Raw genomic sequence first — 21787 nt, 5'->3', positions numbered from 1 at the left:
AAAATAACAAATTTTTTTTTTGAAAATTCTTGGACACTGGTGCGTGACTCCAGATTTGGGCCTTGGACCCTGAAAGGGTTAATGCTCAGCAAAAAGAACTGTATCACTTACCGCATTTAATGATTCTAAAATAATCTTCATACCATTACTGGCAACACATATTTCACATAGTTTTAAATCACCTGAAGAGTCCATAAAAATTAATGTCATTTTTGGTAGGTAGTAGTAATAGTAGTACTGTTGGTGGTGGCAGTAGTTGTAGTACTGGTAGTAATATTTGTAGTAGTACTACTGGTAGTAGTAGTACTAGTAGTAATACTACTGGTAGTAGTAGTACTAGTAGTTGTAGGTATATGATGGCTGAGTTTATTGTTTTAAAAAGAATTCTTGCTAACACTTCAGAGATAATAAAGTTTCCTTTCTTCCCTCTAATTGTTAGAAATGATTATCCGTGATGATTCAAATCATTTACATCAGAAATTGTCTTGTATAATCACAAGACCAGAGTTCTTAAATTTCATCAGGTGGTTGGTGGACCTGCGTTGTTTTACACAGATGTTCAAGATACTGTTCCTCCATGTGTTCATTGCGATGTACCTCAGAGGTGTCTTGCTGTTACAACCTCCACAGGGTATAGTGTAAACCCCTGCATTGACTAGTTCAAAGTACTTCACTTTTGTCCTAGTCAGGACTCTTATGGAGGTGCTGGTTGTGATAAGATAAGATAAGATTTCGTTCGAATTTTTAACCCCGGAGGGTTAGCCACCCAGGATAAGCCAAGAAAGTCAGTGCATCATCGAGGACTGTCTAACTTATTTCCATTGGGGTCCTTAATCTTGTCCCCCAGGATGCGACCCACACCAGTCGACTAACACCCAGGTACCTATTTGCTGCTAGGTGAACAAGACAACAGGTGTAAGGAAACGTGTCGAAATGTTTCCACCCGCCGGGAATCAAACCTGGGCCCTCTGTGTGAAGCGGAGCTTTAGCCACCAGGCCACCGGGCCTGGTGTCAGTGCAGTCTGGCTGTTGGGAAGGATTATAACTTTCTTAGGAGTGGTGGTAGTGCGTATATAATTGACGATCTGAAGGAATGTTGTCTTGCAATCTTTGATGAAAAAGGAAGGAAAATGTAGCTGGGTGAAGGCTTGGTGTAGGTTTTTACACACTAGGGTTACAACTCTTATACAATGTAATATTCATGTACCTTAATTAGATGAACTTTTGCCTGAAAGCCATGAAATGACCTTTCATTTCAATATCTTTTTAGAGAATGTCGCCCCTAAATGAAAAAAACGAGTAACGAAAACAAGTAACTTGAATGCATATTGCCTGTGATATTAATAACAAATAAAACAACTTACAGTGGCTTCATCAGTCCATACAAAGGATAAACTTGAAGAACAGGAGGAGAATGAGGTAATCAGTCCCTCAGCCTTGAGTTGATGTGGCCAGTCCATCAATCTTGAATAGAATACGGCATATGAGTGGAGAAGCAGCTTATAAACCGTATGGCAGGAGAGGTGCAGCAGTCGTAGGTGGTGTCACATTTGTCCAATGTGGAAGTAGGTCGTGCCCAAGGGTTAGGCAAGCGAAGAATTCCCAAGTATTAAGATCCCAAGAAGTTTCAGCGTCTGACAGGATTTTAGATGAATGGTTCAAAGAACCAACACGTTAAATTAGACACATGTGCAACTCTTGGGTATCTTTATTGAGGAAACTTTTTGCCACACAGTGGCTTCATCAGTCCATACAAAGGATAAACTTGAAGAAAAGGAGGAGAATGAGGTAATCAGTCCCTCAACCTTGAGTCGATGTGGTCAGTCCAAGAGTTGCACATGTGTCTAATTTAACAACTTACAGCATCATTGTTATCATGTTTGTACATATATTGCTACTTATTGCTTAGAATAAACTGAAGTTGCAGTTTGTTTTTGTTTCTGTAGGCAGCATACAGTTCCTGCATAACTTTGCACATTCAACACACTGATTACTTCTTGGTATATTGAGTGCAGATGGCTCCTGCTTCCAGTGATTTTTCAATGAGTTCAGTGCTTTTTTGTAAGGTTTCAATATTTCTGACAAGTTCTTAGTTATTTTCATTGTATGAAATGAATCTGCATATCTTTTCCAAAGTCTTCTAAGTATAAGAATGAATGCAAAAATAGCTTCAATGGCCCTTGAATTCCACCTCGCATTGTTCATATTGATATTGTTGGTATGGGGTTGTAAAAGAAGTAAATGCTAGGGTGTTGGGGAGAAGGGTGGGATTAAATTATGGGGAATCAAATACAAAATGGGAGTTGACACAGTTACTTTTTGCTGATGATACTGTGCTTATGGGAGCTTCTAAAGAAAAGTTGCAAAGGTTAGTGGACGAGTTTGGGAGGGTTTACCTGGAGAGAGTTCCGGGGGTCAACGCCCCCGCGGCCCGGTCTGTGACCAGGCCTCCTTAGGTCAGTGTCCCAGGATGCGACCCACACCAGTCGACTAACACCCAGGTACCCATTTTACTGATGGGGAACATAGACAACAGGTGGAAAGAAACACGTCCAATGTTTCTACTCTGGCTGGGAATCGAACCCAGGCCCTCGCCGTGTGAAGCGAGAGCGTTAACCACCAGGCCACCAGAGCCACCAGAGGGTGTGCAAAGGTAGAAAGTTGAAACTGAACATACATAAGAGTAAGGTGATGAGGGTATCAAATGAGAGGGGGAGAAGGAGTATGGAAGAAGTGAACGTTTTCAGATATTTGGGAGTTGACGTGTCAGCGGATGGGTTTCTAAAGGATGAGGTTAACCATAGAATTGACGAAGGAAGGAAGGTGAGAGTGGTGTGTTGAGGTGTCTTTGGAGACAAAAAACGTTATCTGTGGAGGCAAATAAGGGAATATGTGAAAGTATAGTGGTACCAACACATTCATATGGGTGTGAAGCTTGGGTTGTAAATGCTGCAGCGAGGAGGTGGCTGGAGGCTGTGGAGATGTCCTGTCTAAGGGCAATGTGTGGTGTAAATATTATGCAGAGAATTTGGAGTGTGGAAATTAGGTGTGGAGTTAATAAAAGTATTTGTCAGAGGGCTGAAGAGGGGTTGTTGAGGTGGTTTGGTCATTTAGAGAGAATGGATCAAAGTAGAGTGACATGGAGAGCGTATAAATCTGTAGGGGAAGGAAGGCAAGGTAGGGGTCGTCTTTGGAAAGGTTGGAGGGAGGGGGGTAAAGGAGGTTTTATGGGCGAGGGGCTTGGACTTCCAGCAAGCGTGCGTGAGTGTGTTAGATAGGAGTGAATGGAGACGAATGGTTTTTGGGACCTGAGGGGCTGTTGGAGTGTGAGCAGGGTAATGTTTAGTGAAGGATTCAGGGAAACCGGTTATTTTTATATAGGTGGACTTGAGTACTGGAAATGGAAAGTACAATGTCTGCACTTTAAAGGAGGGATTTGGGATATTGGCAGTTTGGAAGGATATGTTATATATCTTTATATATGCTTCTAAACGATTGTATCTGGGTGCCTCCGCAAAGAGAGTGATTATGTATGAGTGAGGTGAAAGTGTTGAATGATGATGAAGGTATTTTATTTTTGGGGATTTTCTCTATTTTTGGGTCACCCTGCCTCGGTGGGTCACCCTGCCTCGGTGGGTCACCCTGCCTCGGTGGGTCACCCTGCCTCGGTGGGTCACCCTGCCTCGATGGGTCACCCTGCCTCGGTGGGAGACGGCTGACTTGTTAAAAAAAAAAATTGTTGATCTTTGGAATTTTCTGAAAGTTAAAGGAAAGTGCCCTTTTTCTTCAAAGAATCTAAACACTGGTTTTAGATGGTACATAAACTTCATATCATCTCTCCATCCTGATTTATGGAGGATCTCTTCTGTTCCATTAATAAACTGTGCCTTTAGTTCCTCATAATTCTTCACCAGTTGGGATACAAATGGATACTCCATGTGTGGAGAACTGGTTTTAGCACCAAGATTTTCATCCATTACCAAATGGAGAATCCTGTCCAGAACGTGATGCTGACAACTGATAAATAGTGTTTTGCTAATTCCCTTCTCTGAGAACATTCATTGCAGTTTGGCAACAGCTACAATCTTTCCCATTGTTAATATTTGTTGTATCAGCAATGATCATCATTATTGCATTCCATAAGTTGTATTCATCAGTAACTTCTGCCATTCCTTCAGCAATAGTTTCAGCCTTGTCATCTTTCAAATGCAGTGCATCCAGTTTTACTTCGGTTCATTCATTTTTAAGTACATACTGATACCTGATACTCATTTTCCTCGGTGCGCTTTCCATCGGAATGTAAAGACCATTCTTTCATTTGTGACTGTTCAATCATTTCCTCCTTCAGTTTAGCAGCTTTTTTGTATGTTGACTTGTAAATTACTGCTTGACTTGGTGTAGGAATGTCAGTACCAACAATGACAACTGTTTGCATATGTTGGCAACTTTACTTATTGATACTTTTGTGGATGTCACCAAATTGGTTGCAACTTTACTTTTGTCGTGTTTTCTGGTTGGTGGAGTAGTACTTTCATCTTGGTACTCGCTTCCTTCAGATTCAGTACCACCGTCACTCAACGCATGGTTGTAAGATGTTGATGCTGAAGCTGATTCAGCAGGCAGTTTCCATTTTATCACTTGCAACTTGACCTGTAGAGTACCCCACTTCTCCTTTGCTTTCTGCTTGAAGCTGGTACAGCTGTTTGTCTTCAGAGGACAACCAGTGACCATTTACTTTTTTGTGATATCAAAACGTACATTCAGGGCATCATATTTTCCCCTCCTGACACATTCATCATAAGTCTTCATCACCTTGTCAAGCTTTGCTCGTTCAGTGGAACCTCAAAAATCGAACTGCTCCCAACTCGACCAATTATGTAAGTGTATTTTTGTAAGTGCTTTTGTAAGTGTATTTTTGAGGGTCTGAAATGGACTAATCTAATTTACATTATTCCTGATGGGAATAAATTCATTCAGTAGCAACACTTGAACAGCCTTCTGGACTGAAGAGAGTTCTATATTTGAGGTTCCACTGTATTACTTAATCTGACACATGTGGAAAATTCTATTTATTCCTTCATAATTCTGTAACTTCTTTGGAAATTTTGCTATTCGCTCCATTATTCCTCTGATTTCTACTCCAAGAGACTGGTACCGTCCAATGATTTGGGTTTGGAGAGGTATTCTCCATTTTTCTTCTAGTGAAGATTCTTCTAAAGGCACAATTCCTCTTCTATGTAACTTCTGGAATCCCACCAAATTATTGTCCCAAATATCTTTGTTGTTCTTTATGGCTGTATCACTTTTCTTATGTGACATTATAATTACAGTGGACCCCCGGTTAACGTTATTTTTTCATTCCAGAAGTATGTTCAGGTGCCAGTACTGACCGAATTTGTTCCCATAAGGAATATTGTGAAGTAGATTAGTCCATTTCCGACCCCCAAACATACACGTACAAACGCACTTACATAAATACACTTACATAATTGGTCGCATTGGGAGGTGATCGTTATGCGGGGGTTCACTGTAATTCCAAATTTCTTATACAGATATAACGGCAAGAAGTTGATCTGTTTGCTCATAAAGCTTTTGATATACTTTACCAGGATTTGGATTGTTCTACAAATTTCTATACATTTCAGAAATTCTTTAACGGCTCTAGAACCTGGAAAATTTAGTGACATTAATGTCAGATCTTTCTTCTTTCTTTCAACACACCGGCCGTATCCCACCGAGGCGGGGCGGCCCAAAAGGAAAAACGAGAGTTTCTCCTTTTTCATTCAGTAATATATACAGGAGAAGAGGTTACTATCCCCTTGCTCCCGGTATTTTAGTCACCTCTTACAACACACATGGCTTACGGAGGAAGAATTCTATTCCACTTCCCCATGGAGATAAGAGGAAATAAACAAGAATAAGAACTAGAAAGAAAATAGAAGAAAACCCAGAGAGGGGTGTGTATACAGTGGACCCCCGCATAGCGATATTAATCCGTGCAAGAGAGCTCATTGTTATGCGAAATTATCGTTACGCGAATGAATTTTCCCCATAAGAAATATTTTTTTTTTTTTATTATCACACCGGCCGATTCCCACCAAGGCAGGGTGGCCCGAAAAAGAAAAACTTTCACCATCATTCACTCCATCACTGTCTTGCCAGAAGGGTGCTTTACACTACAGTTTTTAAACTGCAACATTAACACCCCTCCTTCAGAGTGCAGGCACTGTACTTCCCATCTCCAGGACTCAAGTCCGGCCTGCCGGTTTCCCTGAATCCCTTCATAAATGTTACTTTGCTCACACTCCAACAGCACGTCAAGTATTAAAAACCATTTGTCTCCATTCACTCCTATCAAACACGCTCACGCATGCCTGCTGGAAGTCCAAGCCCCTCGCACACAAAACCTCCTTTACCCCCTCCCTCCAACCCTTCCTAGGCCGACCCCTACCCCGCCTTCCTTCCACTACAGACTGATACACTCTTGAAGTCATTCTGTTTCGCTCCATTCTCTCTACATGTCCGAACCACCTCAACAACCCTTCCTCAGCCCTCTGGACAACAGTTTTGGTAATCCCGCACCTCCTCCTAACTTCCAAACTACGAATTCTCTGCATTATATTCACACCACACATTGCCCTCAGACATGACATCTCCACTGCCTCCAGCCTTCTCCTCGCTGCAACATTCATCACCCACGCTTCACACCCATATAAGAGCGTTGGTAAAACTATACTCTCATACATTCCCCTCTTTGCCTCCAAGGACAAAGTTCTTTGTCTCCACAGACTCCTAAGTGCACCACTCACTCTAATGGAAATCAAATTAATCCGTGCAAGACACCCAAAAGTATGAAAAAAAAAATTTTACCACATGAAATATACATTTTCCTACACACAAAGAGAAGGATACATGCACAATAGTAGAGTAGTACATGCACAATATATATTGTGCATGTACTACTCTACTAAATGAAGAATAAATGACACTTACCTTTATTGAAGATGCAGCAATGACTGATGAGACACTGTGTCCTGGGAGTGCCTTTTCCTCCTGAGTACTGTAGGTCCTGTTTGGCATTTTCTTCCAGAACAGGCCTTATCACACTGTGTATGCCACTACGATTCTTAAATCTCTCAAACCAACCTTTGCTGGCTTTAAATTCACCAATATGAGCACTAGTTCCAGGCATTTTTCCCTGTTCACCTGGGTGTTAGTCGACTGGTGTGGGTTGCATCCTGGGAGACAAGATTAAGGACCCCAATGGAAATAAGTTAGACAGTCTTCGATGACACTGACTTTTTTGGGTTATCCTGGGTGGCAAATCCTCTGGGGTTAATTGTTTCTTGGTATTCTCAATAAGCCACACCAACAACGGTGCTACAGCAGCAGCAGCAGCAGCTGACAGTGCTACAGCAGCAGCAGCAGCTGACAGTGCTACAGCAGCAGCAGACGATGCTACAGCAGCAGCAGACGGTACTACAGGAGCAGCAGCAGCTGACGGTGGTACAGCAGCAGCAGCAGCTGACAGTGCTACAGCAGCAGCAGACGATGCTACAGCAGCAGCAGACGATGCTACAGCAGCAGCAGACGATGCTACAGCAGCAGCAGACGGTACTACAGCAGCAGCAGACGGTACTACAGCAGCAGCAGACGGTACTACAACAGCAGCAGCAGCAGCTGACGGTGGTACAACAGCAGCAGCAGCTGACAGTGCTACAGCAGCAGCAGATGATGCTACAGCAGCAGCAGATGGTACTACAGCAGCAGCAGCAGCTGACTGTGGTACAGCAGCAGCAGCAGCTGTGCCACCAATAGTAGCGATGGTTGATTGGGGTTTATTATACAACCTGGCCAGCTCGGAGACACGCACTCCACTTTCATACTTATCAATGATCTTTTTCTTCATCTCTATAGTAATTCTCACCCTTATTGCTGTAGGGTTGGCACTAGAAGCTTTCTTGGGGCCCATGGTCACTTACTTTGCAGATAAAATCACCAAAAACACTGTAATAATACGAAATGTTCCGATTGTATGCTTGGATGTTACCGCGGAGGCTGGCTGGTAAACAATGCCACCGGTGGAACATGTGAGCGTGGCTCAGGCCGCACATAGACGCGTCTCGGACGAACAGCGTTGAGCAGGTTTTTTAGCGGTATGCGAGGCAAAATCTTAGCGATAAAATGTAGCGGTATGCGGATTTAACGTTATGTAAGGCCAACGGTATGCAGGGGTCCACTGTATATGCTTGTACATGTATGTGTAGTGTGACCTGAGTGTAAGTAGAAGTAGCAAGACGTACCTGAAACCTTGCATATTTATGAGACAGAAAAAATGGACACCAGCAATCCTACCATCATGTAAAACAATTACAGGCTTTTGTTTTACACTCACTTGGCAGGACGGTAGTACCTCCCTGGGTGGTTGCTGTCTACCAATCTACTACCTATATTAATGTCAGATATTGACAATAAAACCCACACTATTAGGCTATACCTGTAAATATATTGTCAGACAAGTGGTGCTCACTGATACACTCCTGTGTCAAATACAATGAGAGAGTAATAACAATAGTAGATGGCTGTATGTTGAGTTGCCAATTAGTAATTTTCTGAGTTGCTACTTACGAGCAGTAACACAGATATATCGTGATTCTTAGTTTTTATTTAGGGGTGACCTTTTTTGAGAACTGAGAGGAATTAGGGACTTTTTCATTGTTTTTAAACAAAAGTTCATTGATTTACGACATAGATGATTTATTTGGAAGAAAAGTAAAAAAGTTATAACCCTAATGTACACTCCTTGTCGAGACACTGGATTGCAAATTCAGTGTTATGCTCTTACGAAAACTGATGACGATGCTTCTTTTGTTCTTAGTATCTTGACTGGAATAGAAGTGCATGACATCATTTTTGTTTGTAGGTTACCTGTAAACTTGAAACCTTAGATTGTTGCACAAATAACGACCGAAACGTCGTCGTAAGCTTCTCTCTTTTATGTGCGGGTTATTTGTGTATCGTTTCAGTCACGGTATTGTGCCTTTTTTTGTTATATAGATTGTTGTCTATTCTGTGAATGAGGACGTCTAGAAAAGGTAGTTTGTCATTGAACTCTTTTTCGAGTGTAAACTGGATAACCGGTTCAACTGCGTTGATTCTTCCCTTAAGATTCCACACATCAGAACATTTGGGAGTTGTGAGGACATCATCCATATAACATAACCAAGTGATGCTGGTGAGGATGATGTTGGGAAAGCATTCATGCATGATGTCGATGAAGCATACAGCTTCCAGGTGTTCCATATACAAGTTGGTTAAGTTGGTGCTGATGGGGGACACCATTCCCATACCATACGTTTGTAAAGCCTGTTGCAAGAGAAGCAGTTGAGGTTAACGCAGAGTAGAGCACACAACCATGGAAGACAGTCACCAAAGACTGCCTATGTAATACCAGAAAAATACTCAGACACACTAATCGAAGGACAATACTTTTGCCTCATGCACTACCTCACACACTACCTCCTACACTGCCTCATACACTGCCTCACACATTACCTCACACATTACCTCACACATTACCTCCTACACTGCCTCATGTGCTACCTCATGCACTGCCTCCTACACTGCCTCATGCACTACCTCATGCACTGCCTCACACACTACCTCCTACACTGCCTCATACACTGCCTCCTACACTGCCTCACACACTACCTCCTAGGAACACTGCCTCATGCACTGCCTCACTACCTCCTACATTGCCTCATAAACTGCCTCCTACACTGCCTCACACACTACCTCCTACACTGCCTCCTACTCTGCCTCCTACACTGCCTCCTACACTGCCTCCTACACTGCCTCCTACACTGCCTCATACACTGCCTCATACATTGCCTCCTACACTGCCTCCTACACTGCCTCCTTCACTGCCTCCTACACTGCCTCCTACACTGCCTCATACACTGCCTCCTACATTGCCTCCTACACTGCCTCCTACACTGCCTCCTACACTGCCTCATACACTGCCTCATACATTGCCTCCTACACAGCCTCATACATTGTCTCACACACTGCCTCACACTACTTCCTACACTGCCTTATACACTGCTTCCTACACTGCCTCACACACTGCCTCATACACTGCCTCATACATTGCCTCATACATTGCCACACACACTGCCTTCTACACTGCCTCACACACTGCCTCCTACACTGCCTCACACACTGCTTCCTACACTGCCTCATACACTGCTTCCTACACTGCCTCATACATTGCCTCCTACACTGCCTCATACACTGCCTCGCACACTTCCTTGCACACTTTCTCCTACACTGCCTCACACACTGCTTCACACACTGCCTCCTACACTACGTCATGCATTGCCTCACACACTGCCTCATGCATTGCCTCACACACTGCCTCATGCATTGCCTCACACACTGCCTCACACTACCTCCAACACTGCCTCATACACTGCCTCCTACACTGCCTCACACACTGCCTCCTACACTGCCTCCTACACTGCCTCATGCATTGCCTCATACATTGCCTCACACACTGCCTCACACACTGCCTCCTACACTGCCTCATGCATTGCCTCACACAGTGCCTCCTACACTGCCTCACACACTACCTCCTACACTGCCTTATGCACTACCTCATGCACTGCCTCACACACTGCCTCACACACTGCCTCACACACTGCCTCCTACACTGCCTCATACATTGCCTCACACACACTGCCTCATGCACTACCTCACACTACCTCCTTCACTGCCTCATGCACTACCTCATGCACTGCCTCACACACTGCCTCCTACACTGCCTCATACATTGCCTCACACACACTGCCTCACACACTGCCTCCTACACTGCCTCATACATTGCCTTACACACTGCCTCACACTACCTCCAACACTGCCTCATACACTGCCTCCTACACTGCCTCACACACTGCCTCCTACACTGCCTCCTACACTGCCTCATGCATTGCCTCATACAGTGCCTCACACACTGCCTCCTACACTGCCTCCTACACTGCCTCCTACACTGCCTCCTACACTGCCTCATGCATTGCCTCATACATTGCCTCACACACTGCCTCCTACACTGCCTCACACACTACCTCCTACACTGCCTCATGCACTACCTCATGCACTACCTCATGCACTGCCTCACACACTGCCTCACACACTGCCTCACACTGCCTCCTACACTGCCTCATACATTGCCTCACACACACTGCCTCACACACTGCCTCACACACTGCCTCATGCACTACCTCACACTACCTCCTTCACTGCCTCATGCACTACCTCATGCACTGCCTCACACACTGCCTCCTACACTGCCTCATACATTGCCTCGCACACACTGCCTCACACTGCCTCCTACACTGCCTCATACATTGCCTCACACACTGCCTCCTACACTGCCTCACACTGCCTCACACACTGCCTCACACACTGCCTCACACTGCCTCACACACTGCCTCCTACACTATGTCATGCATTGCCTCACACACTGCCTCCTACACTGCCTCATGCACTACCTCACACTGCCTCCTACACTGCCTCATACATTGCCTCACACACTGCCTCACACTACCTCCAACACTGCCTCATACACTGCCTCCTACACTGCCTCACACACTGCCTCCTACACTGCCTCCTACACTGCCTCATGCATTGCCTCATACATTGCCTCACACACTGCCTCCTACACTGCCTCACACACTACCTCCTACACTGCCTCATGCACTGCCTCACACACTGCCTCCTACACTGCCTCATACATTGCCTCACACACACTGCCTCACACACTGCCTCATGCACTACCTCACACTACCTCCTTCACTGCCTCATGCACTACCTCATGCACTGCCTCACACACTGCCTCCTACACTGCCTCATACATTGCCTCACACACACTGCCTCACACACTGCCTCCTACACTGCCTCATACATTGCCTCACACACTGCCTCACACTACCTCCAACACTGCCTCCTACACTGCCTCACACACTGCCTCCTACACTGCCTCCTACACTGCATCATGCATTGCCTCATACATTGCCTCACACACTGCCTCCTACACTGCCTCCTACACTGCCTCCTACACTGCCTCATGCATTGCCTCATACATTGCCTCACACACTGCCTCCTACACTGCCTCACACACTACCTCCTACACTGCCTCATGCACTACCTCACACACTGCCTCATACATTGCCTCACACACTGCCTCACACACACTGCCTCACACACTGCCTCATGCACTACCTCACACTACCTCCTTCACTGCCTCATGCACTACCTCATGCACTGCCTCACACACTGCCTCACACACACTGCCTCACACACTGCCTCCTACACTGCCTCATACATTGCCTCACACACTGCCTCCTACACTGCCTCATACATTGCCTCACACACTGCCTCCTACACTGCCTCCTACACTGCCTCCTACATGTACTGCCTCCTACACTGCCTCATACATTGCCTCACACACTGCCTCACACACTGCCTCACACACTGCCTCCTACACTGCCTCCTACACTGCCTCCTACACTGCCTCCTACACTGCCTCCTACACTGCCTCCTACACTGCCTCCTACACTGCCTCCTACACTGCCTCACACACTGCCTCACACACTGCCTCACACACTACCTCACACACTACCTCCTACACTGCCTCCTACACTGCCTCATACACTGCCTCCTACACTGCCTCCTACACTGCCTCAAACACTGCCTCCTACACTGCCTCCTACACTGCCTCCTACACTGCCTCCTACATTGCCTCCTACACTGCCTCCTACACTGCCTCCTACACTGCCTCCTACACTGCCTCCTACACTGCCTCACACACTGCCTCACACACTACCTCCTACACTGCCTCCTACACTGCCTCATACACTGCCTCACACACTGCCTCACACACTGCCTCCTACACTGCCTCACACACTGCCTCCTACACTGCCTCCTACACTGCCTCAAACACTGCCTCCTACACTGCCTCACACACTGCCTCCTACACTGCCTCCTACACTACACTGCCTCACACACTGCCTCCTACACTGCCTCCTACACTGCCTCAATCACTGCCTCCTACACTGCCTCACACACTGCCTCCTACACTGCCTCCTACACTGCCTCACACACTGCCTCCTACACTGCCTCACACACTGCCTCCTACACTGCCTCACACACTGCCTCCTACACTGCCTCACACACTGCCTCCTACACTGCCTCACACACTGCCTCCTACACTGCCTCCTACACTGCCTCACACACTGCCTCCTACACTGCCTCACACACTGCCTCCTACACTGCCTCACACACTGCCTCTTACACTGCCTCACACACTGCCTCCTACACTGCCTCACACACTGCCTCCTGCACTGCCTCCTACACTGCCTCCTACACTGCCTCACACACTGCTTCCTACACTGCCTCACACACTGCCTCCTACACTGCCTCACACACTGCCTCCTACACTGCCTCACACACTGCCTCACACACTGCCTCACACACTGCCTCACACACTGCCTCACACACTGCCTCACACTGCCTCACACACTGCCTCCTACACTGCCTCACACACTGCCTCCTACACTGCCTCACACTGCCTCCTACACTGCCTCACACACTGCCTCCTACACTGCCTCACACACTGCCTCCTACATCATGTTATATCTAATAATAAAAATTAATAGTGAAAATAAAAATTAATAAAAACCACAGTAATATTGATAATAAAAATTGTATTAGACTAGTATACAAAATTTATTGTGTATTTCTTCACTAGATGAAGAGTGAAGGTGGCACTGATGGCGCTGGTAGACGAGAGTGCCACCACCGCCACTACCACCACCACCACCACCACCACCACCACCAAGCAACCACCATTGACCTGAGTGTTGCAACCACAACCACCACCACCACCACTGCCAGCAACCAGCCAGCGCAGCACACGCTGAGGGCCAAGAGGCACCGTGCCACCGCCTCGGGTCACGACGATGGCACAGTGTCGGACTACTGATGGCGTGCCATCTGGCAGCGACTAGGTGTGACTGGCAGCAGTGCCATCTCCTTCGTACTCAAGTTCCTGGTACTCTAAACTCATCCACAGCTCTTGAATGTTGAGTAAATTTATGTACTCTGACACCTAGGTCCAGTCTGAAGCACCTAGGTCCAGTCTGGAGCACCTAGGTCCAGTTTGAAGCACTTGGGTCCAGTCTGGAGCACCTAGGTCTGGTTTGAAGCACCTAGACCCAGTCTGGAGCACCTAGGTCCAGTCTGAAGCACCCAGGTCCAGTCTGGAGCACCTAGGTCTAGTCTGAAGTACCTAGGTCCAGTCTGAGGCACCTGGGTCCAGTCTGAAGCACCTGGGTCCAATCTGAGGCACCTGGGTCCAGTCTGAGGCACCTGGGTCCAGTCTGAAGCACCTGGGTCCAGTCTGAAGCACCTGGGTCCAGTCTGAAGCACCTGGGTCCAGTCTGAAGCACCTGGGTCCAGTCTGAAGCACCTGGATCCAGTCTGGAGCACCTGGGTCCAGTCTGAAGCACCTGGTTTAGTTTTTGCTGTATTGACATTTGGCAAGGTCCCTGACAGTTTTAGCATCTCTGAGATCAACAGTCAGCCTTGTACTGACACCTGGTAAGGTCCCTGACAGTTTTAGCATCTCTGAGATCAACAGTCAGCCTTGTACTGACACCTGGCAAGGTCCCTGACAGTTTTAGCATCTCTGAGATCAACAGTCAGCCTTGTACTGACACCTGGCAAGGTTCCTGACAGCCTAAGCATCCCCGAGATGTACCTTTTGTGAGTTCCCAGTCTTTTTTACTCCCAGAGCCCAGATTGATAGAAGGTTGACTAGCAATTGTGTTTGTGTGAGGATGTGATCTTTGTGAGTATAGGGGCATTAGAGATGATGTTTGGAATAATTATGAACATGGGGGATGAATGGTGAGGGTGATTTGGTTGTGGATGCTGGTAGTAGATTAGTGGTGGGTTAGGCAGAGATGTAGTGCTAGTGAGCAGAGTTGGGTAGCCAGGTGAGAGCTCTAGTGTGTATGCATGTGTGTACTCACCTAGTTGTGCTTGCAGGGGTTGTGTCACAGCTCCTGGCTCTGCCTCTTCACTGGCCACTACTAGGTCACTTTTCCTGCTCCATGAGCTTTATCATACCTCTGCTTAAAGCTGTGTCCCATCTCTGGAACATCCCATCTCTGTCCACCTTGTTGATTCCTCTGTGTGTGTGTGTGTATGAGAGAGAGAGAGAGTGAAAGTGAGAGTGAGAGAGAGAGTGTGTGTATGTGAGAGAGAGAGATGTAGAGAGAGAGAGAAAATGAAAGAAACTTCACCCTAGGTGTCAGACAAGTTCCCATGTTGACGTTTACTCATATTTTTGAGTGTGTTGTCTTGCACTCGCACATCTGTGATGCAACATACACAGATGTAGTGGTAACTTGTCTGTCAATACTATGAATGCGTTTGTGAGTGATTCTCATTCTTGCAGATGAAGAGCCAAGTCAGAATTTCTGGACGCTATGATGAGCAAGAGACAATTCATCACTAAGCTGAAGACTACAGAAAACATGTCAGTCAAGCTTTCATCTGCTGTAAGCCATCTTCAGTACCTGGAGTACGTGGTCATGGGCAAGCCTGACACACACACTGAGATCTTAGATTTAGCTGCTGCTCTACAGACTTGTAGTACATCCTCTGTGGTCTTACAGTGTATGATGACCTCTCTGAAGAACTTTCTAAAGTACTTTCATACACAGATGTTATGTATGTATGTAGGTGCCAGCTCAACCAGGCTGTGATGGATAGTGGGCCAGTGGGCCTCCATCAACAACAGCCTGGCTGACCAGGCTTGCACCAGACAAGCCTGGCCCATGGCCAGGCTCCAGGAGTAGAAAGATTTGAAACTCAACCAAGGTATAAAAGTATGTGTAGAAGTGGGAGAAGACTATTGTACTGGGGAACTTGGGGATTTATGTGACTGTGGAACAACTGTACACCCTTGACTCAATCTGTACATCATTGATGACAAAATTTCTATAATATAACCAGGGGCCCTCAACACAGCCATCACAGCTTGTAGCTAGGCAAATCTTGGTACAACTGTTCACTCCAAGTCACTTCTTACTTTGAACAAGTGTACAGTTTTATAATACAGAGCTATGTCAAAAGTAATGACTTGGATTTTCTTTGCCGTGACTCACGAAGTCATAACGCAGTTGCAAACAAATTAGGGAGCAGGGGACTTTTACCCATTCCTAAAACACAGGCCAGTGCATTAACCACTGAGCCAAATGCCTCTTGATAAGATTCAGCCATTTAGTTGGATGATTCTTATTGTAGCCAACTGGCCCAGCGGTTAGCGCACCGGCCTGGAGTTATACGACTCGCTCACCATGGGTTCTAACCCCACCCGTACCCTAGTTTGATTTATTCTTCAGCAGTAAGTTCTTGAAGTGGTTTGCTTGCATGTTCACAGTTAACAAGTGGACCACTCATGTGCAGCCTCTTGAAACAGTAGTGAACCACAAGTGACTTAGTCTGCTTGATACAGAATAGTTGTAATCTGTCTGGCAGAGACTGCACCTCTACCATTGTAACCTGTCTGCTTGGTAGAGACTGCACCTCTACCATTGTAACCTGTCTGCTTGGTAGAGACTGCACCTCTACCATTGTAACCTGTCTGCTTGGTAGAGACTGCACCTCTGCCATTGTAACCTGTCTGCTTGGTAGAGACTGCACCTCTACCATTGTAACCTGTCTGCTTGGTAGAGACTGCACCTCTACCATTGTAACCTGTCTGCTTGGTAGAGACTGCACCTCTACCATTGTAACCTGTCTGCTTGGTAGAGACTGTGCCTCTACCATTGTAACCTGTCTGCTTGGTAGAGACTGCACCTCTACCATTGTAACCTGTCTGCTTGGTAGAGACTGTGCCTCTACCATTGTAACCTGTCTGCTTGGCAGAAACTGCACCTCTACCATTGTAACCTGTCTGCTTGGTAGAGACTGTGCCTCTACCATTGTAACCTGTCTGCTTGGTAGAGACTGCACCTCTACCATTGTAACCTGTCTGCTTGGTAGAGACTGCAGACTGGCAGACTCTAAACCTTTTTTTTTTTTTTTCCTTCTGAAATGTAGTTCAGTGACTGCTGGATCACCACTTGGGGTGAAAGTTGTTGATCTCTTTCAGCAAAATAACCCCAGTTAGAAGGCACCAACATTAACCAAGCTTCTACAAGAATCTAAGCCACTGTTTGTGTAACTTTCTCTCTTCGACGCACTGGCCGTCTCCCACCGAGGCAGGGTGACCTAAAAAGAAAAATAAAGTTTTTTTTTTTTTTTTAAATTTAGTAATTTATACAGGAGAAGGGGTTACTAACCCCTTGCTGCCAGCATTTTAGCCTCTAACGACATGCATGGCTTACGCAGGAAGGATTCGTGACCATTTCCCCATGGAGGTGTTCGTATAACTATCCACTGAAAATTGAATGCACGAATAAAACACATTGCCTCCACTGCCTTGCAACCCCTGACAAGAAAAACACTATAACTGATGTTACAAATCCTGAGATAATACAGTTAAAAACTATTTCTGTACCTCTACAGGTTGCCTACAATCACAGGTTTCAGGATATATGTACTCTGAAACAGCCTCTTTGAAAATCAGTGTGGCAGTCATACACAGTCTGCCCAAGTGGAAATGTTGGTGTTATAATTCCTTGTTATGATGTTTGTCAAAAAACCACTTGGATTTACAAATCCCCCAAAATTTGTGACAAGATACCAAGGGTGAGTTACAATGTTTCTGTATCTATTGAATGATTTTTGAAAAAATGTGAAACTGTTATAGAATTCTACACACGTTCCTGAAATTGTACCAGCTGGCAGCTGTGTGAATTATGTGCTCCAGCTGTAAGCAGATTACAGCTTTCAGATGTAAGCTGATTCTAGCTTCAACTGTAAGCTGTTTATGGTTTCAAAAATGGTTTTATTTTTTACAGTAGCTGGATACAGCACCCTTGCTACTACTACTACTGCTGCTGCTGCTACTGCTGCCACTTGTATTAAGTGTACTTACACACTTTCCACTGCAGTGGACATATATGAAGTTCAGTCAAGCATTGAATGCCCGGACAAATTGAATAAGGGTGCCAAGATGGCGTATGTTGCCATCTTGTCATGCAGCATTACCAGTGCCAGCCATTAGTGAGAGATTTGGCACTGCATACAGACTATTTTAGGCTGTGGTCCAGGACCACGCAATGTTTAAATAGACGGAGGATCGAGCCTCCATTCCCCATGTTGACACGTTCAACACTTCTGCAGAATGATGAGACTGAAGCATGGGCTAGGGTGGTCATGTCCCTCCCTTAAGCAACCCATGGGCTTGGAAGAATCGCGTGAGTCGTGGCACTATTGTCGTCAAGTAGATCAAATGGGCAAAAGTGTGTTACCAGAGCCGGCACAGTCGTGGGCACCTGGAACGACAGTGATGCACCAGGTATGGTCTGGGGGAGTATGGGGTTCTTGTGAAGATGCCCGTACCCTGCCTAGCACCTAGCCACTGTACCATGGCTAGAACTGTTGACCCACACCTTAAGAAACCTTAGTGCACTTTAGATGTGTGTGTGTGTCTAAGGGTACCTTAGATGATGTGTTCTGTGTGTGTACATCTAAGTGCACCTTAGATGTGTGTGTACATCTAAGTGCACCTTAGATGTGTGTGTACATCTAAGTGCACCTTAGATGTGTGTGTACATCTAAGTGCACCTTAGATGTGTGTGTACATCTAAGTGCACCTTAGATGTGTGTGTACATCTAAGTGCACCTTAGATGTGTGTGTACATCTAAGGATACCTTAGGTGTGTGTGTACATCTAAGTGCACCTTAGATGTGTGTGTACATCTAAGGATACCTTAGGTGTGTGTGTACATCTAAAGGTACCTAAGATGATGTGTGTGTACATCTAAGTGTACCTTAGATGTGTGTGTACATCTAAGTGTACCTTAGATGTGTGTGTACATCTAAGTGTACCTTAGACGTGTGTGTATATTGAAGGGTCCCTTAGACGATGTGTGTGTTCATCTAAGTGCACGTTAGACGTGTGTGTGCATCAAAGTGTAGGATAATGACGAGTAACGACCACACTTCCAGAGCCCCACAACATGATCGCTGTTCTCTCTTGTTTTCAAACTACAGTAAGAATACTACATTACCCCAGGAGTGTATCAGTGTTGGCAGGTTGCTCTTGCAACTACAGTTAACTCTTATACAACTCTACACAGTGCAGTTATTCGTAAATACAATTGAAAAAGTACATCCAGAATTGAGGAGCGTAGACTGTGAAGGCCTTTCAACGTGATATTCCATTTTTGATGAACTTTATCAGTTGCATTTGCAGAAGTTCCAGCTGTATAGAGGAACTTTATAAGAGAACTGTATCTTAAGTTCTATTTTATTTTTATAATCATTTACAGGGTGCAGCATTAGCCACAAAAAACTTTCTTTTATTTGACCATAGTTATTGGCACCATGTCAGCTAAGTCAAAAGTCATTTTATTTTTTATACCGTCTCCTGCCGAGGTGACACAGCCCCGAGAAGAAGAAACATAATCACCATCATTCAGCCAGTCGCCATCGCCGGATGTGTGCCAGCATCACGGTTCAGACGGCCCTCTGAACTGTGACATTGTCACCGTTCTGGCAAGACATTGATTGAACGATGCCGACAGTGTTTCTTCCGAGCCGCCCGCACCTCGGTAAACCGACTTGTGCCGCACACTGTAAGTTAAGTTTGGCTGACTTACGCCTTCTAGTCAAGTAACCCAAAGTTTCTAATTTTTTTTTTTTGACTTTCTGAAGTTTCACCACGATCTACTCGACCCGTTCTTGTTCAGTACGTGTATTTTGAACATAACGATATGAGGTCACAAAGGTTCATGTGTAACAAGAAGCTGCAGTTATTTTGAACATTATGCAAGTTATTTTGAACATTATGTGAGTTATTCTGAACATTATGTGAGTTATGTTTAAGTTCGTTCAATTTCTCACATGTGAGATGGATAAATATGTATTTTTTATGTATTTTGATTTATATTATTTTCCTCTTGTTACATACAGCAATAATGTAATGTCTTGGAAATAAAGAGAGAACAAGAGAACATCCTTGTATTATCATTTTTCTTGTGAACATCTGTGCTTGCCACCGTCTGTCTCGGTTATTACCAACACAAACGGGGTAGAGGTATACCTGGCGTCTACCTTGAGTATACCTAGAAGTATTCTGAGAGTCATCACAATATTTTAGTTGCTGTTCCTCCTGGGTTAAATATCAGTTGCATAACACCAGTCGCCTGTACTTAGTGATCCCAGGAAGGTATCCCAGTGTTGCATAACACCAGTCCCCTGTACTTAGTGATCCCAGGAAGGTATCCCAGTGTTGCATAACACCAGTCCCCTGTACTTAGTGATCCCAGGAAGGTATCCCAGTGTTGCATAACACCAGTCCATTGTACTTAGTGATCCCAGGAAGGTATCCCACTGTTGCATAACACCAGTCCCCAGTACTTAGTGATCCCAGGAAGGTATCCCAGTGTTGCATAACACCTGTCCCCTGTACTTAGTGATCCCAGGAAGGTATCCCAGTGTTGCATAACACCAGTCCCCTGTACTTAGTGATCCTAGGAAGGTATCCCAGTGTTGCATAACACCAGTCCCCTGTACTTAGTGATCCCAGGAAGGTATCCCAGTGTTGCATAACACCAGTCCCCTGTACTTAGTGATCCCAGGAAGGTATCCCAGTGTTGCATAACACCAGTCCCCTATACTTAGTGATCCCAGGAAGGTATCCCAGTGTTGCATAACACCAGTGCCCTGTATTTAGTGATCCCAGGAAGGTATCCCAGTGTTGCATAACACCAGTCCCCTGTACTTAGTGATCCCAGGAAGGTATCCCAGTGTTGCATAACACCAGTCCCCTGTACTTAGTGATCCCAGGAAGGTATCCCAGTGTTGCATAACACCAGTCCCCTGTACTTAGTGATCCTAGGAAGGTATCCCAGTGTTGCATAACACCAGTCCCCTGTACTTAGTGATCCCAGGAAGGTATCCCAGTGTTGCATAACACCAGTCCCCTGTACTTAGTGATCCAGGAAGGTATCCCAGTGTTGCATAACACCAGTCCCCTGTACTTAGTGATCCCAGGAAGGTATCCCAGTGTTGCATAACACCAGTCCCCTGTACTTAGTGATCCCAGGAATATCCAGTGTTGAATAACACGAGTCCCCTGTATTTAGTGATCCCAGGAAGATATCCCAGTGTTGCATAACACCAGTCCCCTCTTAGTGATCCCAGAAAGGTATCCCAGTGTTGCATAACACCAGTCCCCTGTACTTAGTGATCCCAGGAATATCCAGTGTTGCATAACACCAGTCCCCTGAATTTAGTGATCCCAGGAATATCCAGTGTTGCATAACACCAGTCCCCTGAATTTAGTGATCCCAGGAATATATCCCAGTGCTGCATAACACCAGTCCCCTGTACTTAGTGATCCCAGGAATATATCCCAGTGTTGCATAACACCAGTCCCCTGTATTTAGTGATCCCAGGAAGATATCCCAGTGTTGCATAACACCAGTCCCCTGTACTTAGTGATCCCAGAAAGGTATCCCAGGGTTGCATAACACCAGTCCCTGTACTTAGTTATCCCAGGAATATATCCCAGTGTTGCATAACACCAGTCCCCCGTATTTAGTGA

The 21787-nt window shown here is 45.6% G+C and overlaps 1 protein-coding gene across 6 annotated transcripts in view; it reads left to right on the top strand.

Annotated features, from left to right (window-relative positions):
• LOC128700948 (uncharacterized) overlaps positions 1 to 20194 on the top strand; it is a 132301-nt gene extending 112107 nt beyond the window's left edge. For all 6 annotated transcript variants that reach the window (XM_053794443.2, XM_053794441.2, XM_053794442.2 and 3 more), the window contains exons 12-13: positions 13808 to 14066; positions 15521 to 20194. In XM_053794443.2, coding sequence (XP_053650418.2) covers positions 13808 to 14041 — 234 coding nt within the window. In that variant the 3' untranslated portion in view covers positions 14042 to 14066; positions 15521 to 20194. The remainder of the gene's footprint in view (positions 1 to 13807; positions 14067 to 15520) is intronic.
• Positions 20195 to 21787: the final 1593 nt, after the last annotated feature.

The sequence above is a fragment of the Cherax quadricarinatus genome, unplaced genomic scaffold (assembly GCF_038502225.1).
Source record: "Cherax quadricarinatus isolate ZL_2023a unplaced genomic scaffold, ASM3850222v1 Contig9, whole genome shotgun sequence".
Lineage (NCBI taxonomy): Eukaryota > Metazoa > Arthropoda > Malacostraca > Decapoda > Parastacidae > Cherax > Cherax quadricarinatus.
Note: the sequence above shows the minus strand (reverse complement) of the source record. Positions and strands in the feature narration are given on the sequence as shown.